Source organism: Entelurus aequoreus, linkage group LG14 (genome assembly GCF_033978785.1).
Source record: "Entelurus aequoreus isolate RoL-2023_Sb linkage group LG14, RoL_Eaeq_v1.1, whole genome shotgun sequence".
Classification (NCBI taxonomy): Eukaryota; Metazoa; Chordata; class Actinopteri; order Syngnathiformes; family Syngnathidae; genus Entelurus; species Entelurus aequoreus.
Window position 1 is genome coordinate 37,239,666 of NC_084744.1, and position 25,962 is coordinate 37,265,627.

Below are 25,962 nucleotides of genomic sequence, written 5' to 3' on the forward strand. Positions count from 1 at the left end.
TTCGTATCTGAAGTTATCATTACGTATATGTATTGTTGCATTTGAACAATTGTATTGTTGATAATAAAGGTAAAGTATTGGTATTGTTTATTATCAATAGCACTATATCTATTGGTATTCATATTGCTCCATTTTTAGTGTAATAATGCTCATTGTCATTTCTGTATTTTTTTTAAAAATTTTCGCTAACTGCTTATTTGCTATTACTTTTACCATCATATTTGTACATGCCGTATTTGCTGATGTTGCTCTGTTGTTGTTGTTGTTGTTGTTGTGTTTGCTGTTGTTGTTTTTGTCTCTCTGTCTAATCCCCCTCTTGTCCCCACAATTCCCCCCTCTGTCTTCCTTTTTCTCTCTTTCTATCCCCTCCTGCTCCGGCCCGGCTGCACCAAATGATAATATAAATACATTTAATAAAGTCAAAATACAAGTAAGGCAACAAGAGAAGTATCCTACACTTCTCTTTTGTAAAGTAAATCTGAACAGCCGATATGGGCATCTACATCTGCTATATGATTTGCCCGAGAAGCTGGGCAGGACATTATTTTAAAAAAACAAAAAAAAACGAAGATGCTACCAAAACACAAACTATTCTATATGAAATTATCTCCAGTCTTCTGTAGGCGACGTGAGAAGGCTGATGCAGGTCCTCCCACATTTTGGAGCTAAAAGTGGGCATCCGAAATGTGGGGAAACCAAGCCTAAAATCAGTACTGCTTCTATTTTGGGGAGAATTTTAGTTGTAGACATCATTTTGAAATACAGTACGTGCCTACGAGTGCATTATAGGGGCTATTTAAGCGTGTTGCAATGTATAACATGAAGATTTACGTCCGTGTTTGACTCCTCAGAACACATCGCAGCCAAGCTCACGCCCGCTTTCGCCCATCTTCAAACCTCAAGCCTCTAAATCCAGACCCACCACCCCATCGCCGACCATTACCTACTCCACCGCCTCTTGCGAGTCCCCCCTGGACTTCAGTTCCCCGGCCCTGTACACTTCTTTCTTGGACACGTCCGCAGCCCGACACCGGATGTCTGTCAAGCCGCGAAACCAGAGGGCCAGCACCAAGAGGAGGGTGGTGGAGGTGAGTGATCCACTTTGACCAATGTTAAGAAAGAAATGTCCTTCTCTTACGTGGACTTTTGACTTGATTCTAAGGTGGACAACCTAAACAACCACGCAGAACCCGTGATGGATCTTAGCTTGAAGCAGGACGTGATGGAAAATCATGGAACCAACGTTTTTTGTAGAACATCTCAACAATTTCTTCCAAACTCCTCAAAGATGGACCCTCTCCAAACAGAGGCAGCACCAACATCTTCTTCTCTACCAGACCAAGCCTTACCTGGAAGACTATCCCCGATATCCTCCCGGGTTCTTCAAGTCAAGCTTCAGAGACATGGAGTTGGAACGTCAAGCGAAAAACCACAGCCCTCCTTAGAACTGAAAGGAACACCAGGAGATTCCGGGTTTCAAGTCAAGACCCACGACAAGACCAGCATCCTTGGCAAGACTGGATCGACTGATGTAAATGACGTCTCCACTAGCTGTGGATCAGCGGTGGCCAAGTCCTCGCCTGTTTGTCTTCAGGATCTAGCTGAAGCAGATGGCATAAGAGGGATTAAAAGGCCCGGATCTGGATCCTTCCATTTGTCCAACACTTATGCCAAAAGCCGCACTGAGGACAGACCCCGATCGGGCAGTTTTGTGGGCTTCGTAGGGCAAGCGAGACACAAGACAGGAGCTGAGAATGTAGCTCCTTCAAGCCAGGAGGAACATATAGATCCACAACCCAGACAGAGACCCATAACGGTGGGAAGACTTCGACAGGAGCAGAAAAGCTCTGTTCTTCCGTGGGAAAGGGACAATCTGAAAACTGTGGAATCGGCGACAGTTCCTAAAACCGTCGGTCCGTCAGAGACTGCGGAGGCAAAGGAGGACATCCAGGAAGAAGACGAAAAAGAAGAAGGGAAGACGGTGTTTGGCTTTAAACTCCGCTCAACATCCAACTCCATTAAATTCTGGTCCGACGGCTCTTCCAGGCGTCATTCCAAGATGTCTGAGGAGAAAAGTGGAGCTCTGAATACACAAGAAAGTGGCGACGCCATTGACGTGTGCAAAAAGGGCGCTGCGGGAGATTTCACAGTGACAGGTGAATTTACGATAACTCCCTTTTCTTAGTGATTCTTTGAAATATTTTACAATTCCAAGTCATTCCGGACTTAAAAGGTTTATTAAAGGAAAATGGCACTTTTTTTTAAAACTTGACCCATTATTCACAATCCTTGTGGGTAGAGATGTCCGATAATATTGGCCGATAAATGCTTTAAAATGTAATATCGGAAATTATCGGTATCGTTTTTTTAATTATCGGTATCGTTTTTTTTTTGTTTTTTTTAAATTAAATCAACATAAAAAACACAAGATACACTTACAATTAGTACATCAACCCAAAAAACCTCCCTCTCCCATCTACACTCATTCACACAAAAGGGTTATTTCTTTCTGTTATTAATATTCTAGTTCCTACATTATATATCAATATAGATCAATACAGTCTGCAAGGGATACAGTCCGTAAGCACACATGATTGTGCGTGCTGCTGGTCCACTAATAGCACTAACCTTTAACAGTTAATTTTACTCATTTTTATTAATTACTAGTTTCTATGTAACTGTTTTTATATTGTTTTACTTTCTTTTTTATTCAAGAAAATGTTTTTAATTTATTTATCTTATTTTATTTTATAATTTTTTTAAAAAGGACCTTATCTGCACCATACCTGGTTGTCCAAATTAGGCATAGTAATGTGTTAATTCCACAACTGTATATATCAGTATCGGTTGATATCGGTATTGGTTGATATCGGTATCGGTAATTAAAGAGTTGGACAATATCGGAATATCGGATATCGGCAAAAAGCCATTATCAGACATCCCTACTTGTGGGACAAGAACACATTTATTTTCTGTATATTCTAAATGTGAAAAACTGCTAATAAGAGGCTGCTAACAATTTAGGTAATGGGTATATGATCTAGCCGGCTTATAAAGCCCTCTAAAAACCGAGATCGACATCCTCCCCTCCAAACATGGGAAACTAAAAAAGGGTTAGTGCACAGGAGAGAAACCAAACCAGAGAAACTAACTATTAAAAATATGTCCTACCTCTTAGCAGCCTACCTGGCGAATCAGCCCTGAAAACTCCGTGGTATGCTGCCACATGCGCCCAAATGACGAGAAGCATTTTGACTTTGGAATGGTCCAGAGACAGTGTTGCCAGATGTGAGGACAGAAGCATGCAGCAGCTCTATATAAACAGGTGGTATATAACAAGCGGATAATACGGGGACATGGCAACATTGGACAGACAATCAACCCGAAGGAGACACCACATAATAGTCCGCTCCCCTAGGAAAATGATGTACAATATTAATGCATTATTATATAGAACTACTCTAGTTGTTTGTAGTACTAATGTCCTTTTGTATTGATTTCCAAACAGTATTTCTTATCTAAAAGTTTGTTTTTCTTTTTAAAAGGCATGTTATATGTTAAAATTGGATTTCAAATAATTTCAATAGGCTTTGAGATACGAGTGTTCTGAGTTACGAGCTCAGTAGTGGAACACATTGTGCTCATAGTTTGAGTTACTAATGTACTTTGGTCATTTTAAGCAATACCGAAACTTATTTTCTGGTGGCATTTATTTCACACAACGTGTCAAATTAGAACATAAAACAGTGACTTACAATGTCCGCTGTCACTGGGATGGGAGGTTGTATCTTTCAGCACTTGTGCACTCCTTGAACTGGTAAATTCAGAATAATCCTCACTCCCCAGATGAAAAATGCTTCCAGGCGATGTTGCCATGGTTTTACGCTGTGTTCCATCTGTTGAGAGCCATAAAGTATCAAGTTGGTAGCCACTAGCCACTATAAAAATGGGACCCATTACCTCCCTGCTTGGCACTCAGCATCAAGGGTTGGAATTGGGGGTTAAATCACCAAAAATGATTCCCGGGCGCGGCCACCGCTGCTGCTCACTGCTCCCCTCACCTTCCAAGGGGTGAGGGTGATGGGTCAAATGCAGAGGATAATCTCACCACACCTAGTGTGTGTGTGAGACAATCTTTTTTTTTAATTTCCAAAGTTGACCAACTTCCTGGCTTGGTGCCATAACTTTCAGGTGAGCTGTATGATTTATAACTTAGCATTAACTTTTCCCAACTTTTTTCCAAAAGCAGCTTAAGCTTCTTTTTTATTTTACGGTGAGTCGCAACCAACGTTATTCGGAGTTCAAGCTCGCAAGTGGCTGACTACTCGCTAGTGGTCGGAGGAGCAAGGCGTGTGTCACCATGCCAGAAAAGTAGTTCCTCAGTGTTAGCTCTCACAATAACAATGTTGCTATAGCTTGGTTAATATGCAGGTGACAACATCTAAATGGTGCGTTGTTGGTGGTTTTGGAAGGTTTTTTAGAGAGCTTTACTGGCGGGGTAGATGAATTGATGAATACATTGTTAGCTGCCTTCTACTAGCAGTTTTTCACTATTTAGAACGCGACGTGTGTTCTTGTCCTACATACAAGATGATTAAAAAAAGAATACGCCAAAATCATCACGCATTTATTCAGTTCTAAAGCATTGTAATAGACTGAATCAATTAGAGATGTCGGATAATGGCTTTTTTGCCGATATTCCGATATTGTCCAACTCAATTACCGATTCCGATATCAACCGATACCGATATATACAGTCGTGGAATTAACACATTATTATGCCTAATTTTGTTGTGATGCCCCACTGAATGCATTAAACAATGTAACTTTACTATGAATTGATTAATGTGGACCCCGACTTAAACAAGTTGAAAAACTTATTCGGGTGTTACCATTTAGCGGTCAATTGTACGGAATATGTACTGTACTGTGCAATCTACTAATACAAGTTTCAATCAATCAATCAAAAACAAGGTTTTCCAAAATAAGAGAACAACTTCAACTCCGGTTATGGAAAAATAAATGCCAACATGGCACTGCCATATTTATTATTGAAGTCACAAAGTGCATTATTTTTTTTAACATGCCTCAAAACAGCAGCTTGGAATTTGGGACATGCTCTCCCTGAGATAATCCTGATATCCACTACAACTATAGGAAATACTATACATTGACTTTCACAAAGTGAATTATTTTTTCTTTTTTTTAAACATTGTGTTACAATTTCACAGTCGTGGTCATGTAATCCTTTCGGCGCCGTTGAATTTTAGGAAGGCCGCATGTTTATTTACCCTCAAAATGGCGTCTCCTCAACAAAAGGCGTTTTGTGTACTTAAGTTTGCGAAAACAAATGCCATTGCTTTTACTACAGAATTTGGTAAATTTGGTAAAAACTTGTAAAGCATGAAATAAATACTCGAAATAATGTACAACACGTGTTAGAGCTAAGTTTTCTATTGTTTTCCATTTTGGAAATATCGAGTGATAATTTTGGCGTATTATTTTTGAATCACCCTGCATATATTATGTATGACTTAAATGTTCTGACTTGGCCGACACAAAATGGGCAGAAGAAGTCAATCTGGCATTTTCTGAAGTAGGGACATGGGCCGTGTGCAAGAGTAGTTGACAAAGGGAGTGTGACGCCCTGTTGTGTTGATAGCAATTGTCTGTGCTGATGTCGTGTTGACGGTGTGCCATGTTGCTGTGTGAAAACACTCAAGAGTCTCTTCAATAATATCCCTCTTTCATGGATTCCGTGTGTTGGGATGGCTACCTTTCACATTTGAATTGATACAGTACCAATATAAGGATACCAATTTTCGGTACTTTTGTGTGTTCGCGTGTTAACAAATGTTCATTTCTGTATTAATAAAATCTCATTCTTTTATTTAACATTTAACAGTGAGCTTATTGTGCTGTCCAGTTGTTATGTCTTGTTTTCTTACACTTCTAAATCTCATTTGCAAGTATTGCATAGTAGCCTTTGCATGCAGTTGCAATTCCAAGACATTAGATGGCAGTAGTGTATAGGCTAGAATGTGTTCCCTGGCCAGGGAGTAGTCTTTGCCATTAAGCTGAATATAGTTGTTTGTTGCACCCTGCAAAGTGTTGATACTGTACAATATTTTTCAGAGTATAAGTCGCTCTGGAGTATAAGTCGCACCGGCCGAAAATGCATAATAAAGAAGGAAAAAAACATATATAAGTCGCATTTTTGGGGGAAATGTGTTTGATAAAACCCAACACCAAGAATAGACATTTAAAGGCAATTTAAAATAAATAAAGAATAGTGAACAACAGGCTGAATAAGTGTACGTTATATGAGGCATAAATAACCAACTGAGAACGTGCCTGGTATGTTAACGTAACATATTATGGTAAGAGTCATTCAAATAACTATAACATATAGAACATGCTATACGTTTACCAAACAATCTGTCACTCCTAATCGCTAAATCCCATGAAATCTTATACGTCTAGTCTCTTACGTGAATGAGCTAAATAATACTATTTGATATTTTACGGTAATGTGTTAATAATTTCACACATGAGTCGCTCCTGAGTATAAGTCGCACCCCCGGCCAAACTATGAAAAAAAACTGCGACTTATAGTCCGAAAAATACGGTACTTATTGTACTTATTACACACTAGCTGTTTGATTGTAACATGCATCTTAGTTGTAGTTTTCATTACCAAATTTGGAGGTGTTAAAATTGCTATGTAAAATTGTTAATGCTAATCAGTAGCATGTCTATGGCAAATCCAATATGAATTAGCGTCAAGCTAGCGCATTTTCAAAAGTGGAGCCTTACTGCACGTTCTAATTTTTTCTATCAGACCTAGTTGCTTTCTTGGCATGCTTTGAGCACCTGTTTCCTCGTCAAGCTGCTTGAGCCGTCACGTGCAACAAAGGTATTGAAATATGGCATTTTTGGTTTTAAGTGTACCTAGGAATTTAGTCGGTGCCTGTAAACGTACCAAATTTGGTGCCTACCGTATTTTTCGGACTATAAGTCGCAAGTTTTTTTCATAGTTTGGCCGGGGGTGCGACTTATACTCAGGAGCGACTTATGTGTGAAATTATTAACACATTACCGTAAAATATCAAATAATATTATTTAGCTCATTCACGTAAGAGACTAGACGTATAAGATTTCATGGGATTTAGCGATTAGGAGTGACAGATTGTTTGGTAAACGTATAGCATGTTCTATATGTTATAGTTATTTGAATGACTCTTACCATAATATGTTACGTTAACATACCAGGCACGCAGTGGCGTGCGGTGACGTTCATGTCAGGTGAGGCACTGACTTTATCACAGTCAGATTTACAAACATATGAACCCTAAAGAGTATCTTATTCACAATTTGATTGGCAGCAGTTAACGGGTTATGTTTAAAAGCTCATACCAGCATTCTTCCCTGCTTGGCACTCAGCATCAAGGGTTGGAATTGGGGGTTAAATCACCAAAAATTATTCCCGGGCGCGGCGCCGCTGCTGCCCACTGCTCCCCTCACCTCCCAGGGGGTGAACAAGGGGATGGGTCAAATGCAGAGGACAAATTTCACCACACCTAGTGTGTGTGTGTGACAATCATTGGTACTTTAACCTAACTTTAACTTTACACTTACAAACTGTAGCACACAATAAAGCACATTTAATTAAAAAAACGTTATTATGGTCTTACCTTTACTTATAAATGCGGGAGCGTTGTGAATGAATGAAATATGAAATCCGCGCTGCATTCTGCAGGTGTACCTAATGTTGTGTCCCTGTTCACGGCTCCTCCGGCGCGCCGCGCAAGCATTGTTGTTTTTGCACTTTTTGGCTTCTTGTTAAGTGACTTTTTTTGGGTGGACTCGGTCTTGCCCGTGGAGGGTTTGGGTGTGGGCTTTGGTTGGTGTGGCGCTCCCGTCGGGCGGTGCATTCTGCGGCGGGAGTGTTAACCGGCACCAGGAGGCGGGGTTATGAGACGAGCCTCACACAGTGTGTCTTGGCAGCAGTTTTATGATCGCTCAGCACAATAAATACGTTACACACATACAGCTGTTGACAAAATACACTGTACATTATATACCTCAGCTAACTAAACTATGGAAATGTATAATATAATTCATATAGCAATACGGTCTCACTGCACAGCAGGCCAGCAGTTAGCCGAGTCATTGCGCACAATCCATGTTGAGGGCGAGGCACAACGCAGTGACGTGCCTCAACTGGCTGCTGATCACCGCATCGTCTCTTCTCAGTATTTGAACGGCAAATGTGAAAATAAAAATAAAAATAATCTAAAACTGGTGAAGTTAAATGGAAAATAACTTTAGTATAATCACTGGATACATATAACAATTTAATGTTGTTTTTTTTCTTTTTACTTTTTTTTTCTTTCCATGATGGCAGGTGAGGCCGTGCCTCCAGCTGCCTCTAGTGACTGCACACCACTGCAGGCACGTTCTCAGTTGGTTATTTATGCCTCATATAACGTACACTTATTCAGCCTGTTTTTCACTATTCTTCATTTATTTTAATTTGCCTTTCAAATGTCTATTCTTGGTGTTGGGTTTTATCATATACATTTCCCCAAAAAATGTGACTTATACTCCAGTGCGACTTATATATGTTTTTTTCCTTCTTTATTATGCATTTTCGGCCTGTGCGATTTATACTCCGGTGCGACTAATACTCCGAAAAATACGGTATTCCTAATTCTGTGTGACTTAAAAAGGCGTTGGCGTTAAATTGTTTCCAGATCTCTGCGTGAAAGACCTGAACAAAGCTGCCATGTTGTCTCCACAGATGTAAATCCCCCACGCCTACCTCCCACCTGGCCAGCAGAAGCCCCAACAGTCGTCTCCTCAAACCCGTCTGCGGAGTCTCAGTCCGCGCCACAGACCGCTTCGTGCGAGGTGTCCTGGATGAGTCTGGCGATAGAAAAGACCAGAAGCCTCCATCAGCTTTTTGCAAAGCGGTTTCCCAAGGACTTTACTGGAGGGCAGTCTGCGGCGTGTCCACAAACCCCGCCCCAGCCGCCAAAGTCTGGCGAGGTCCTAAATGGGACACAAATCCACTCTCACACTGTAAGATTGCAAGAATGGGTAGATGAAGGTGGTAAAGGAGAACCGGAGCAAAGTAAGACAACAATGAAGACATGGAAAGAACCGGAAGTCCCACAATGGGCGACACAATCCCCCTTGCATGCCGCTGCCCAGGGTAGACCATCCCTCGCACAGTCTTACCCTACCTCAAGCCCGTCCTTGTGCAACTACAGAGGTCTCCAGCCGGTCGCCGTTTTACCCAAATCTACGACAACGTCAACCCAGACGTGTGCCTCCTCGTCCTCTCCAGTGGACGAGGAGAAAAGGACAGTGCTGGAAAAAGAGAGTCCATCGCTGCTGGGGAAGAGGACAGTGTGGGCGGGGTCGGTCAGCGAGAAGGCCGCCTTCTTGGAGAAACAGGCAGAGTGGACCACTGGAGCTAAAGGGGTTTGTACTGCTTTGCTACTGTCCTCCCTTTGTCTTTTCACTGGAAACATCAACTTGTTATGATCCTCTTAGGTGGAGTTGAGGAAGCCCCAATCGGAAACATCAAAGGCATCAGGTGAACCCCCCGCACAGACGAAACCCCCAAGACAAGATTGCTTCAAACCGGCAGGTGCGTCGTCGTCCACGCAGTCCGAAACGCAACCCACGGCGAGGTTGACGAAATGTGGTCTTTCAGAGACCCGGAGCCCCGCCAGAGTTCCCCGTGAGGAAAATTGGATGCGGAAAAACCCAGGGTCCTCGTCATCACCCTCTTCATCACCCGTACTACCGTCTCTGCCTGACGGCGGTCAGCCTTCCTGGATGGAACTGGCCAAGAGGAAGTCCATGGCATGGAGCGACAAGACTATGGACTGACGAGGGAAACACAAAGTGAATACACCCCCTTCACATTTCAGCAACTTTTTGTTGTCAACTTGGATATACTTTAGAGTTGTCAGTGAACCGAAGCTCCTAGGTGCCGGCAGCACTCATGCAGCCCCAAACCATGATGCTACCACCACTTCACTGAAGCATGACACAATTATCTTGGCACTCTCTTGCATTGCCAGATGTTTAGTCAATAATAGCTTGGTGTGATTTATATTTTTCAGTGGATCGTAAATCCATACTGCTATGCAAGTTTTACGCTGGCTACTCTAAAGTATTGTCCATTGGGAAATATAATAAACTACACTACCATTCAAAAGTTTGGGTCACATTGAAATGTCCTTATTTTTGAAGGAAAAGCACTGTACTTTTCAATGAAGATAACTTTAAACTAGTCTTAACTTTAAAGAAATACACTCTATACATTGCTAATGTGGTAAATTACTATTCTAGCTGCAAATGTCTGGTTTTTGGTGCAATATCTACATAGGTGTATAGAGGCCCATTTCCAGCAACTATCACTGCAGTGTTCTAATGGTACAATGTGTTTGCTCATTGGCTCAGAAGGCTAATTGATGATTAGAAAACCCTTGTGCAATCATGTTCACACATCTGAAAACAGTTTAGCTCGTTACAGAAGCTACAAAACTGACCTTCCTTTGAGCAGATTGAGTTTCTGGAGCATCACATTTGTGGGGTCAATTAAACGCTCAAAATGGCCAGAAAAAGAGAACTTTCATCTGAAACTCGACAGTCTATTCTTGTTCTTAGAAATGAAGGCTATTCCACAAAATTGTTTGGGTGACCCCAAACTTTTGAACAGTAGTGTACATGCTGAAATGTAAAGGGTGTGTTCACTTTTGTGAGACACTGTATTACGACATTATTAGGTGAATTACTAAAACAGGTACTGCAAATGAGAGGATGTTAAAACGTTCTTGATTTATTTACGATATGTCTGTTTTGGTGAACCACACCTTGAAACACAGGATTGTTTTTTTTAACCATTTAATTCATTTTTAGGGCTGTCCAGAAGGCTTATTTATTGAACTGTAATATACTGTATATTTTGTATGTTAATTATCGTGTCCTTTAAAAAAAAAAATCCACTCCACCACTTTAAGATATAATATACTATTACTGGATGTGATTTCACTCTTACCAAAATTGTGGTTGTATAATAAAACAAATATTGATATTTACTTATGTCTGTTCCAGTGTGTAGATGAAGCCTTTGAAGCACAACCCGAGCCACACATTGTTTTATATCCTCCATAATTCATAATATGGTCTATACCAGTGGCTCTCAAACATTTTACACAACGCACCACCTCAGAAGACGAATGACCAACATTAAAATACAGTACCGTAGTAGGCCTAAGTATTCATTAAAAACAAGGCAGAGGTTTTATTTTAAAAATATATTTAATATTTTGGCTACTATAACTTAAAACACAGTTTGAACAGAAACACTGAATATAGGGAAATAAAACTACTTTAGTCAAGTGATTCTTTAACGTACAACTAAATGGAGCCTGCGTACCCCTAGTGGTACATGCACCACAGTTTGGGAATTACTGCTCTATACTACCGTACTGCTTGACTAATTTTGGAGTTGCACAGCTTTGTTTGTACAGTCGGCCCTCAGTTATCGCTGTTAATTGGTTCCACACATGACCCCAATAAATACATTTCCAGCGAATTATAAATCAAATATGTTCACAGCTAGAGCATGAAAAACAGTTTATGACATTCTAAATATGTTTTTCAACATTATTAGAGCCCTATATACATGAAATAACACCCTTTAGTCACCTTAACACTCTTTTAATGATGATGACCTTCTAACGCTCAGCTGTCGAGAGCCTGCTGACGTACTGCATAACAGTGTGGTACGCCAGCTGCACTGAAGCAGACAAAAAGGCGATTCAAAAAATCATCGGCTGCCCCCTCCCCTCCCTGAAAGATTTACACAACTCCAGTTGCCTCAACAGAGCAAAAAGCATCACCAAGGACAGCACACACCCTGGCTTCCACCTGTTCCACCTGCTACCGTCGGGCAGGCGCTACAGGTGCATCAGAGCCAGAACAAACAGGCTCAGAGACAGCTTCCTTCCCAGAGCTGTCACCATCTTGAACTCTAATTTATAATAATAATCCACCCCTATACAATATCCTACCCTAATACCCTACTGTGCAATATTACCCTTCGAGTGCAATATGTCCGACAGTGATTGTTATCACTCCGGTACTCTTGTCTTGTTCTGTATATTGTACAGTATTTTGTATATTGTTTTGTATATTGTACAGGATTGCTTATTATTTTTATTGGATAGTAGTCTATTTATTTCAATTCTTAGTTTTATCTTTATTACTTCTTGTGTAATTTATTTGTATCCCATATTTGTTCCCACTACCGCACCTTAAATTGGAGTCCTTAATCTCGTTATATGCAAATATAATGACAATAAAGTCCATTTTATTCTTTTATATTAATCCAATATAATAATGCTACCTGAGGCTGAGGCAATCAGTGGCCACGATACCTAACAGTGCGCTCTGATTGGTCTGGTCTCCTCTAGTAGCCAATTACTGTGTAGTATTGATATTTGTAGTTTATTTAGCCATTTTTATTCTGGAAAATGCCTAATTTGGGACCAAAAAATCTGCACAATGTGTGTTTAAAACATTTTTTTATGTTTTAAAAAATCCGCAATGTGTTGGATATATTTGTGGCGAGGAATGACTGTATTATAACTTTTAGGGAAGAACTTGTACTACTACTTTTGTAACAATACCTTGAATGAAAAAGAGTAGCTGTAGTTGCAGTTGCAACTTACATTTTGAAGTCTACACTTGTGAGTTAAATAATTTTAATTGCATTCAAAAGTAGCTTCAAACAGTGGAGTTGATAACAAAATGTAGTACTTTAACATACCTTACCTCTACTTCCGCATTGGCGCGCTCGCCTATCAACAACAGTCAGTCACCCCTTGATACTTACAAAATTAACAACTTTCAAACTGTCGACAGATACTCTGGCCTGGATTCTGTCATATCTATCTGGTGGCACCCAATGTGTCCGTATTGATAACACAACATCCAGTCTCACTGCTACTGATATTGGCCTGCCACAAGGCTCTAACATCTACAACTTACAGCAGCCATGGAGAAGGTGGCAAGATGGCTACGTGACTCTAGTCTTACATTAAACATTAAGAAAACCTCAACAATGTATTTTGTAAACAAATATAAAATGTCATCCTTTCCAAATATAACTGTTAATAAGGAAAAAATACAAAATGTTAGTGAATATCGTTACATGGGTGTCATTTTAGACCCAACACTTGGCTTTAAAAAACATATCAAACAGATGTGCCAGAGTCAAATACAACATAAAAATGTTCAAATGTATCAGGAATTTGTTAACACTGGAGGCAGCTCAAACTTATTTTAATGCAGGGATTATGTCTCGTTTTTATTATTGTATAACATGTTGATCCCAGGCAAGTACATTTTGCACAAGCAATCGCTCAAAATCCTTGACCGAAAACCACAACTCCACCATCACTGTTTAGTTCTCCCAAATAATAGACTGTTAAATTTTGATAACATTCAAAGAAATAGCATCAATACGAATGGCCCATCGAATTCTAAATAACACTGCACCAGCGCCACTTAAGCACTTTGTCCAGTTTACATCTGCTGTGACAACTAGAAACACACGAGCCTCCACCAGTGTAGCGTTACCAGATGTAAAACATATTTTGCACAATCAACCATAAAGGAATGGAACAACCTCACAACAAACTTGAAAAGTCTAACAGATTATTCTTCATTCGCAATTGAACTTAAAAAGTGGCTTTGGAGCAATCAAAGTTGCTCACACGGTCACTGAGGTGGGCACTATGATTGACACATCAACTTCATGTGTATTATGTTTATTGTCAGGTTCAAACACTGATGGCATCTATTAAACAAGACAAGAAGCAAGGAATTAAACAGAGACAGAATTAAATTTAGCTCAATGAGGAGAAACGCGTACACCTGTACCTTTGTACAGTGTCATCACGCTCTGACGAAAGATTGTACGACTCCTCTTTTATTTGGACTTTCCCTGATTGCATGGCAACAGCTGTTTCTAAAGTAAGGGGGTCGTAAACAGATGCTGCCTTTGGTTACAGAACAGTTCAAAAAAAGGTCGTAAAACAGTTCAAAGAAAAGGTCGCCTGGAGGGGAATCTGGTCCTGCTTCCTCTCCTCTTTGTAGTTCTCGGGTCAATACAAAATCTTTCTGTGGATTACAATACATCAAAGAAACAGAACACCTTAATGTTGCTTCCCATCCTACACAGTGGAGTTTTACAAGCATTCTTTTTAGTAGAGGATCAAAGACAGCTTTTGTCTGCTCGCCAGGAACTCATGGCAACACAAAGTTTTGTGATAACTTAGATACAATTATTCTGACATTTATGCATGACAGCATTTTGTTGTAAGCTGTGAGGTGTGTCTGTTAAAATCATGGTTCTTTTTTTACAAACGGTAAATAGGTTATACTTGTATAGCACTTTTCTACCTTCAAGGTACTCAAAGCGCTTTGACACTATTTCCACATTCACCCATTCACACACACATTCACACACTGATGCCATGCAAGGCCCTAACCACGACCCATCAGGAGCAAGGGTGAAGTGTCTTGCTCAAGGACACAACGGACGTGACGAGGTCGGTAGTAGGTGGGGATCGAACCAGGAATCCTCAGGTTGCTGACACGGCCACTCTCCCAATTGTGCCACGCCGCGAACACGAGCAAGTATTGTCTGTGCTATGATGTAAATGAGGTGTGGCTGTAATGTATAATTATGTGTCAATGAAAGGGCATTTTATGACTTTTCTTAATTTGATTACATGCTACAGTATGATTTTATTGCATGATTTTTAGAGATGTCCGATAATATCGGCCGATAAATGCTTTAAAATGTAATATCGGAAATTATCTGTATCGTTTTTTTTATTATCTGTATCTTTTTTTTTTTTTTTTTTTTTTAATTAAATCAACTTAAAAAACACAAGATACACTTACAATTAGTACACCAACCCAAAAAACCTCCCTCCCCCATTTACACTCATTCACACTCATTCACACAAAAGGGTTGTTTCTTTCTGTTATTAATATTCTGGTTCCTACATTATATATCAATATATATCAATACAGTCTGCAAGGGATACAGTCCGTAAGCACACATGATTGTGCGTGCTGCTGGTCCACTAATAGTACTAACCTTTAACAGTTAATTTAACTCATTTTCATATAATTACTAGTTTCTATGTAACTGTTTTTTACGGAGCCCCTATGGGACATGGGATTTTATTTTTTTTTTAGACATGTATCTCGTGGCCACGAGAAAGTATCTCGTGGCCACGATAAGTTTCTCGTGCGCACGAGAAACTTTCTCGTGGCCACGAGAAAGCATTGGATGCGTGCTGATGGTTTGGTGTGTGTTAAAATGGCAGTTTAGGAGTTAATATGGCTGTATTTCCAATTAGGACTTTCCCCCATGTGTGTTGTGGCAACATGTGAATGCTTGATTAGTAGGTGTGAGACAAACACTTTATCTTCCTGGTTATTGTAACGCTACGTGTTTGACATTATTTAAGACTTTATCATGCCCGAGAAAGGACAGTTTTCCTCTTCTGTGGCTGTGGGGGGTGGGCGTGGCTTGCGGCCCTGCAGCGAAGCGGAGTGTGTCAGTTAGTCCCATGTTGATGTGATCAAACTTCTTTTTGCTTGGAAGATACACACACAATTGTAACTGTTATTTCTTCCTGCAAATAATAAATATGTACAACGTGTTTGGATGTATTCATTTATGTAAAATTGTCATTAAATGTAATATTGCCTGACAAAAAGTGATTCGACGTACGTAATATTTTGATATTTACACATCGCATATTTACACACGCGCATCTGACTAGAATACCCTTATGTGCATTACATATATCAACATCAAGTACCTACTGTACTGTTTACTTGTTGAAATACCCTTTTTAGAGCAAATATCTACCCATATAATTTATATATATATATATATATATATATATATATATATATATATATATATATATATATATATATATACACAGTATATACACGCACACACACACACATATACATGTATACTGTATAGGAAGAAACACACATACATATATACAGTATACATATATACACACAAACACTAAATTTGACATACAAAATAACTACTATTTTTAAGAACAAGTTACAGTAATATATAATATATATATACACTACCGTTCAAAAGTTTGGGGTCACCCAAACAATTTTGTAGAATAGCCTTCATTTCTAAGAACAAGAATAGACTGTCGAGTTTCAGATGAAAGTTCTCTTTTTCTGGCCATTTTGAGCGTTTAATTGACCCCACAAATGTGATGCTCCAGAAACTCAATCTGCTCTAAGGAAGGTCAGTTTTGTAGCTTCTGTAACGAGCTAAACTGTTTTCAGATGTGTGAACATGATTGCACAAGGGTTTTCTAATCATCAATTAGCCTTCTGAGCCAATGAGCAAACACATTGTACCATTAGAACACTGCAGTGATAGTTTCTGGAAATGGGCCTCTATACACCTATGTAGATATTGCACCAAAAACTAGACATTTGCAGCTAGAATAGTCATTTCCCACATTAGCAATGTATAGAGTGTATTTCTTTAAAGTTAAGACTAGTTTAAAGTTATCTTCATTGAAAAGTACAGTGCTTTTCCTTCAAAAATAAGGACATTTCAATGTGACCCCAAACTTTTAAACAGTAGAGTATTATACATGCTTATACATAATATGTATGTGTATATATATATATATATATATATATATATATATATATATATATATATATATATATATATATATATATATATATATATATATATATATACACACACACATATATATGTATATATATATATATATATATATATATATATATATATATATATATATATATACATATAGATACACATATATATATATATAGATACACATACACATATATATATATATATATATATACATATATATATAAATATATATATATATATATATATATGTATGTATGTGTATCTATATATATATATATATATATATACATATATACACATACATACATACATATATATATATATATATATATATATATATATATATATATATATATATATATATATATATATATATATATATATATATATATATATAAATTATATGGGTAGATATTTGCTCTAAAAAGGGTATTTCAACAAGTAAACAGTACAGTAGGTAGTTGATGTTGATATATGTAATGCACATAAGGGTATTCTAGTCAGATGCGCGTGTGTAAATATGCGATGTGTAAATATCAAAATATTACGTACGTCGAATCACTTTTTGTCAGGCAATATTACATTTAATGACAATTTTACATAAATGAATACATCCAAACACGTTGTACATATTTATTATTTGCAGGAAGAAATAACAGTTACAATTGTGTGTGTATCTTCCAAGCAAGAAAGAAGTTTGATCACATCACCATGGGACTAACTGACACACTCCGCTTCGCTGCAGGGCCGCAAGCCACGCCCACCCCCCACAGCCACAGAAGAGGAAAACTGTCCTTTCCCGGGCATGATAAAGTCTTAAATAATGTCAAACACGTAGCGTTACAATAACCAGGAAGATAAAGTGTTTGTCTCACACCTACTAATCAAGCATTCACATTTTGCCACAACACACATGGGGGAAAGTCCTAATTGGAAATACAGCCATATTAACTCCTAAACTGCCACGAGAAACTTTTAGTTAAAAAAAAATATATATATATATTTTTTTTTAAATAAAAAGTTTCTCGTGGCCACGAGATACATGTCTGAAAAAAAAAAAATCCCATGTCCCATTAGGGGCTCCGTAGTTTTTATATTGTTTTACTTTCTTTTTTATTGAAGAAAATGTTTTTAATTTATTTATCTTATTTTATTGCATTATTTTTTTTTTTTTAATGACCTTATCTTCACCATACCTGGTTGTCCAAATTAGGCATAATAATGTGTTAATTCCACGACTGTATATACCGGTATCGGTTGATATCGGTAATTAAGAGTTTGACATTATCGGAATATCGGATATCGGCAAAAAGCCATTATCGGACATCCCTAATGATTTTTGTATCCCTTTAATTTAGGTAGCCAGGAACTGCAGATGGAAATGAGCTATTTAGCTACAATCTGGTACAGAACATGTCTGTCTTTGAGCTGAATGTTTCTGTGCATTGTCCCTTCAAATAAAGACTAAACTAACTTTTCTTATCGGTGATTGGTCAACATTACGGTTAAAGACCCGCCCACTGATTCAGGACGCGATAGCGATTGGACGTCGCGTCCAGACTTATCCCACGTGACAAAAACATGCTCATGTAAACAGAAGAGCGACGGCGGCCATTGCTGGAACTCATGAAGTCCACTTCCTACTTCATCTTGCCAGTCTTGGCCTACGTCCTGACCTTGTGTCGGGGCTACACTCTGAGGAGCTCGGTCTCCTGGGTGGTCTCCGCCAACGATGTGGTGGAGGACGCCGACCTGTCGGAGGAGGTCGCCCCGGCCTTGCTAGTGGATGGTGGCGGTCTATGGAAGCAGGCGTATCCGTCAGCCAACGTCCTCCGGGACGGCAGCGTGGAGAGTCCCGGGGAGCGAATGGAGCCTGGAGGTGACTCCAGCGCGGCGCAGCGGCGCTCCCGCCTCTTCTCCTACAGACGGGAGAAGAATGAGAAGGCAGCCGGCGGAAAGGGCCCTCCTCCGCACCAGGAGACGGCCAGGACGGCTCGGTACATCGCGCATAGCAGCGACTGGGGCTACCTCGCCACCATTTCTACCCAAGACAAGGTGGGAATGGTTCACCTTTACCTGGTTATGTACAACATGCTCTATATCACATCACTAAAAACAAGAATTCGAGTACATGATTTATACAGTTTTTCTAAAGCAGTGTTTTCAACCTTTTTTGAAAAAAAATCCTGAGGCACACCAACAGCAGAAAACATTAAAAAATTAAACTCAGCCGCCGATATTGACAATAAAAAGTCGTTCTCTCAATTGTTGAATATGAATTCAAACCATAACCAGCCATGCATCAATATAGCTCTTGTCTCAAAGTAGGTGTATGTCACGACCTGTCACATCACGCCGTGACTTATTTGGATTTTTTTGCTGTTTTCCTGTGTGTTGTGTTTTAGTTCTTGTTTTGCGCTCCTATTTTGTTGTTGATAGTCATGTCATGTACGGATGTACTTGTGGACGCCGTCTGCTCCACACGCTGTAAGTCTTTGCCGTCGTTCAGCATTATGATAATAAATGATAAATGGGTTATACTTGTATAGCGCTTTTCTACCTTCAAGGTACTCAAAGCGCTTTGACAGTATTTCCACATTCACCCATTCACACACACATTCACACACTGATGGAGGGAGCTGCCATGCAAGGCGCTACCAGCACCCATCAGGAGCATTCTGTTTTTTGTTTACTTTGCAGCCAGTTCAGTTTTAGCTTCGTTTTGCATAGCCATCCCTAGGCTTCAATGCCTTTTCTTAGCGGCACTCGCCTTTTGTTTATTTTTGGTTTAAGCATTAGATACCTTTTTACCTGCACGCTGTCGTCTGCATATTGTGATCACGACAAACCATGTTCCCGACATCTACAAAGCAATTAGCTACCTGCTGCCACCTACTGATATGGAAGAGTATTACACGGTTACTCTGCCACGCTCTAGACCAGTGGTCCCCAACCACCGGGCTGAAGACAAGAAATTAAAAAAAAAAAAAAAGTTTTATTTTTTTATTAAATCAACATAAAAAACACAATGTATACATTATATATCAATATAGATCAATACAGTCTGCAGGGATACAGTCCGTAAGCACACATGATTGTATTTCTTTATGACAAAAAAAAACATAACCCCCCCTTCGGTCCGTGGGACAAATTTTAAAGCGTTGACTGGTCCGCAGCTACAAAAAGGTTGGGGACCACTGCTCTAGACAGCACAGACACTCAACTGTGGGGCGGCATAGCTCGGTTGGTAGAGTGGCCGTGCCATCAACTTCAGGGTTCCAGGTTCGATTCCTGCTTCCGCCATCCTAGTCACTGCTGTTGTGTCCTTGGGCAAGACACTTTACCCACCTGCTCCCACTGCCACCCACACTGGTTTAAATGTAACTTAGATATTGGGTTTCACTATGTAAAGCGCTTTGAGTCGCTAGAGAAAAGCGCTGTATAAATATAATTCACAATTTACTTCACTTCAACAACTGCACATTATTTGCGGATTACAATTACTGGTTTGCAAAAAATATTTTTAACCCAATTAGGTAAAATGACAACTTCTCCCACGGTACACTAGACAATATCTCACGGTACACTAGTGTGCCGCGGTACAGTGGTTGAAAAACACTGCTGTAAAGGAAACTATTTCCTATATAATCAGGTGCGTTTAGTCATTTGAGGGCCCAAAGCCTCGTCATTGGGGCCTTCCACATAACAAAAACAACATGGTCATTAAGCACATTGTTAGAAACTACCATGCCAGCTGTGAAGGGAGTACACTTTTACTGTAATTGACAAGAACATGCATCAAAATGTATGTTTAATCCATATTTCAAAGATCTATTTATTGTGAAGTGTGTGACTGGTGGGAAAACGAGAGCCCTTGGCGATGGCCGTGTTATGGTTACTAATTCGGTACGTCACGTATTTCCAGTTTCTCATTACAACTTGATTAAAAAGGAGTAGGACGAAGCAGAGCTTATAATATCTGATCCTTTTTACGTTTCATAGCAATCGCTCAAACATTTGTTTGTTCACTTCCTGTGCTCAATCTGCAACACAAACAGATAGATGGTACTAGATAGATGGTACGATTCTCTTGAATAATAGGCTGTTGACTTTAAAAAGGGGCCTTCATTTTACCGGACCCTCTGTTACAATAGTTTACCATTTAGATTGTTTTAGTACTCACATATTTGTGATTTCAAAAAAAAAAAACCTGTCATGCTCCACATGCATTTTGTACTGACAATAGCTCTTGTTTTTTTGATTACATACATTTGGTGTCACTAAAAAAAAAGGTTGTCCCATTTTGGTAGTTTGGAGAGTTCATATTATGATTTTTTCTACATTTAAAACACTGCCTTGTGGTCTACATCAGTGGTCCCCAACCACCGGGCTGCGGCCCGGTACCGGTCCGTGGATCGATTGGTACCGGGCTGCACAACAAATAAAAATAAATAAATACATTTAAAAATATATATATATATTTATTTATTTATTTTATTAAATCAACTTAAAAAACACAAGTTACACTTAAAATTAGTGCACCAACCCAAAAAACCTCCCTCCCTTTCCCAATTTACACTCCTTCACACTCATTCACACAAAAGGGTTGTTTCTTTCTGTTATTAATATTTCTGGTTCCTACATTATATACCAATATAGATCAATACAGTCAGCAGGTATACATTCCATAAGCACACATGATTGTATTTTTTTATGACAAAAAAACCCAAAAAACACCCCCCCCCCCCCCCCCAACTCTGACTGCGTGTTCTACCCGTCATCCATGTTGTAGTTTTTAGCGCTTTCATAGCGAGTCTACTGACAGAGATAAGTAAGAACTACTTTGTATTAGAAATGGCAAGAGCAGAGGATGCATGTGCATGTATGAACCAGGATGGAGGAAAAAGAAGGAGCTTATTGACTACAGTGTGGAGTACAGTGGCAGACTCGCGCAAAGCACTTTTGCAAATCTTTACCATATATGGATGATTTACTAAATCATTGGTGTGTAAAACATCAGAGGTTGAGCATATTCCAAACGGCTTGTTTGGCAGAAGTATGAATGAAGGCAAGATTCCATACATCCATTTTCTACCGCTTGTCCTATCTGGGGTCGCGGGGGGTGCTGGAGCCTATCTCAGCTGCATTCGGGCGGTTGTTTTATAAAAATCTCTGCCATGCCTCCATAGTTTGATTTCACATTTTTCGGGACTTACGCAGATCCCAAATACATAAAAGAAGGTACCAATAGGTAAGAAAAGTTAGTTTTGCATAATAGGTCCTCTTTAACATTAAAACGGTTTTTGCTTTTTTTCGCCTTCCCGTATTTTCTCCACTCCACTTTGCTTCATCTTGATTCAAACCTTTCACAATCCCGCCAACAGGTTTGTGTTGGTCTATCTTCCGGAAACAAGTTTGCACATGTGCGCTAGCGTGGAATAGTCCATTGTATCAGGCGAGGAGAAGGCTAGAGCCAGGGCCCTAAGCAGAAATTTATTTGGAGTCCCTCACCTCCCGATTAGAAAAATGTTCCACAGTTTTTTAGTTATGTGAAACATTTTTTGCACTTTTTTGATCATCTTGAATTTAATTTAATGTATGTTATGTACTAAAATGAGTTCATTGGAAATAAATTCAAGTTCAATAATATTTTTTTTTGTGCAAAATACCAAATTAACATAAACCATCCCAAACCAACTGCACCCAGGATTGAATAAATATGTTTACATATATTAGCAACACCGGACTAAAAGCCACATACAGTATATATACCAGTACGAAATATTTGTGAATGTTTATTTACATACCTTTTAATTGTTTACAACCAAAACAGAAGTCATTGTCATGAACCCACTAGCTGCGGTAGCTAGAAACAAACAGACTCAATAACTCCATGGTGATGTTTTGGTAAATTTACAAAATTGAAATAATACAAAAGGGTCGCCATTGTAGGTTAATAATACTAACACAGACACCCGTAAACGTTTTAGCATATTTGCTAATGCTAACTATGCTAGTTTGATTACTTTGCGACAGCACGTACAAATATGCATAGAAACACTCCTACAGACATCACACATGGGACAGCTTATTAAGTATGAATTGTTATAGTTATATTGTAAAGCTTTCAGACATTGCTTGAAATGATGAATGAAGAGTTCTACTGAGCAGAAACGCTATGGACGAATACTTCGTTTTGAGAAATTAAGTGGTGAGCGAACTAGTCCAAAAGATGGCGGTCTAGCACAAACAATAACCCACTTTTTCCAATATATCTTTCGGCGTTTAATGAAAACTATTTATTGAATAGAAAACATTATGGCCGTTAGCAAAGAAAAATCCATAAATAAGACGCACTGTTTTATAAGCCGAAGGGTTCAAAGCACGGAGGAAAAGTAGCGGCTTATAGTTTATAGTCCAGAAAATAGGGTATACTATACTTTTTTATTAAAAAACATTTCCCCACTTTGACACAAAACTTAATATGTTTAAAATGATTTGTGTGTTCAGATTAAAGGTGTTCCTTTTGGGAACATTTTCTCCATCAGTGATGGTCCAGTGGACAACAGTACTGGAGTCATCTACTTCTATGTGACCCCCATGGATAACACCGTGGAAGACCTGAATGTCAACCCCTTTGCTTCCATCACATTCTCAGAGGCTGAGGGGGATTTTTGCAGGCAAGTGTATTTAAAAAATGCACATGGAATTGTTAACTTTTTGGATCCTATTTAATGACCTATTTTGTTTGTCCTGCACTCGCGCCGTTTCCCTTCAAGAAAAATGGTGTACGATCCAGAAGATCCCAGGTGTGCCCGACTCACGCTGACAGGCAAGATGGCGGATGTAGCCCCGGAGGAGCTCGACTTTGCCAAGGAGGCAATGTTCTCCAGGTAGGCGAGGGAATATTCCCTGGCCGCGAATCAAAACGAACACTAGGCACATTTGCCGGGTCTTAAACTGTTTTTCGTTTCACAGGCATCCCGTGATGGCAAAGTGGCCCGAGGGACACAAGTGGTTCTTTATGAAGCTGGAGCTGATCCAAGTCTGGCTGCAGGACTGGACCGGAGGAACAGTGCTCGTTCCGCTGGAGGAATACTTCAAAGCTTTGCCTTTCTGAGGATACGACTACCTCTGCACCATCGCATCAGTCGGCCTAAAAATATCACAGATGTCTCTTGTGAATTCCAAGAGAAGGTGGTTTTAATTTATTGCAGATTTAAAACTGGATAGAACGATATCGGATATCACACCTTGTGTAGAAAGTGCATCCATCATCATTTATTTTCTCCAGTGCTGGTCGTCATTATTGTGGGCTGGAGATTATCCCAGCTGACTTTGGTCGAGAGGCCGGGTAGACTCTGGACATTGGAGGTTCAAACACAGAACAGTACTGCCAGAAAGTGTATGATGTAATGTACTGAGATTGTAAGTCTGCCTTAAATAATGTTCTTACTTGAATTAAAGAATGTTTTTGAACCTACTTAATAGGCCAGCGAATGTTTTATTGAATTAGTTTCCATTATTTTAAGTGAAAGTCCATACCAATTGTTTCTATTCAAAAAGTAGTAATCAAATGTATTAATAAGACGACAGAAAATTCTTGAAATCTTGCCGATTTTTACATGCAAACAAACAAGTGGCGCCCAGCAAGTCAGGGCTTTTCTTCCTATCACTCACACCACCAGTGACCTGGAGACGACCGGCTGGAAAAAAAGTGTCCTCAAGGTTGTTAGCAAGCAGACAGCAGAAGAGGATTTTAAGATGACCACAATCAATGAGCCAAATAAGTCATCAAACATCATTTTTGATAGCAAAAGTGATATTTCAGCACATTATTAAAAGAAGATTAATATGTCAAATAAAAATCTGGTAATAGTGGTTACGTTTGGAGGTAAGTTTTGTACTACATAGAAATGCCGCTAGATGGCAATGTAGATTTTACAATGTTTACGAGTTCGTCACTTCACAGTACGGAAACTATGTATGACTGTACCTAGATACTTCCGGTGATGTATTCTCGCTCGTCTAACTCAAAGCTAAATTTCAGTCAAGCCGTTGTAGATGCATTTCGGATTTAGAATCAAATTTGAACCTCGAAACACCACGTTGACTAAACAAAATTATGTTTGTCTTTGTCGTAAATGTGGTTGTGACGGTATTTTATTTTGAAAAATGCTAGCGGAAACTAGCGCATGCACGAAAGTTACAGCGGTAAAGCCATACAGTTAAGTTTTGGGGTAAAATGCTCTGCTTTCGGTCTTATACGTAGTATTAAGCTGTGAACGTTGACAATTAGGTAGTCTGGCAACGTGCGATAGTTGTGACTGTTTTTTATTTTTATTTTATTTTTTTTTACAGCGGACGGGGTGCCTTTATTCTTTTTGGGCATATTTTGGGCATCTTTCTTAATGTTAGCTTGGCGGCTAGTGAGCTAGCTAATAAGAGTCAAGCACTAAATTTATTGTGAAGGGGAAAGGGTGCGTACCTCAATGGCAGCTTTTGTTTTTTACTCATCTGTTGCTCTTGGTAGCGACGTTGACGTAATTTTCAGGCGTAGCCGCGCAAAGAGAACGTTGGAGAGCCAGCAGCCTATCGCGAAAGGGTTCGCCATCAGCCGCCCGCCACACACACACACACACACACTTTCCTGTATTTGTTGCCTTCTTGAGACCTCCGAAAAATGCCTACCTCTTTAGCACCACCCTTTCTAGATATATAAATATTTGTATTTACAACATTAATAATATATACATACTATGCAAATATAAAAATGTCACAAGAAAAAGGTTCCAATTTCACAAGAAAAACTTAGAATTTTGGCAGTATTATAATAAAAGTTGTAATTTTACTCAACGCAAGTCAAAATTTTACAAGTAAAACTGAACATTTGTGCAATATAATGATAAAGGTTGGAATTTTACTCAACAGTCGCAATTTTACAAGAATAGCTTAAAATGTTGGCAATTTGATGAAAAGAGTCGTAATTTTACTCAATTTTACACAATTTTATAAGAAAACTAACATTTTGGCAATATTGAAATAATAATCGGAATTTTACTTGGCAAAATTATGACAAAAGTCATAATTTTACTCAAAAAATGTCACTGTTTTACAAGAACAACAACAACATTGGCAATATTGTGATAAAAGTCAGAATTTTATGACAAACGTCA

General features: G+C 39.1%; 2 protein-coding genes across 4 annotated transcripts in view; both read left to right on the forward strand.

Annotated features, from left to right (window-relative positions):
- The window catches only part of cracdla (cracd like a), a 26,849-nt gene extending 15,673 nt beyond the window's left edge, over positions 1-11,176 (forward strand). For 2 of the 3 annotated variants that reach the window (XM_062069785.1, XM_062069784.1), the window contains 4 exons: positions 852-1,088; positions 1,163-2,156; positions 8,804-9,489; positions 9,562-11,175. In XM_062069785.1, the coding sequence (XP_061925769.1) occupies positions 852-1,088; positions 1,163-2,156; positions 8,804-9,489; positions 9,562-9,903 (2,259 nt within the window). In that variant the 3' untranslated portion in view covers positions 9,904-11,175. Of the gene's footprint in view, positions 1-851; positions 1,089-1,162; positions 2,157-8,803; positions 9,490-9,561 lie in introns of all 3 variants that reach the window. The other variant, XM_062069786.1, reaches the window with a different exon arrangement.
- A 7,178-nt stretch (positions 11,177-18,354) lies between these two features.
- Positions 18,355-24,269, forward strand: creg2 (cellular repressor of E1A-stimulated genes 2). The gene is made up of 4 exons (XM_062070654.1): positions 18,355-18,841; positions 23,297-23,466; positions 23,566-23,679; positions 23,765-24,269. Exons 1-4 carry the CDS (start codon positions 18,413-18,415, stop codon positions 23,904-23,906), a joined length of 855 nt encoding a protein of 284 aa, XP_061926638.1. The 5' UTR covers positions 18,355-18,412; the 3' UTR covers positions 23,907-24,269.
- Positions 24,270-25,962: the final 1,693 nt, after the last annotated feature.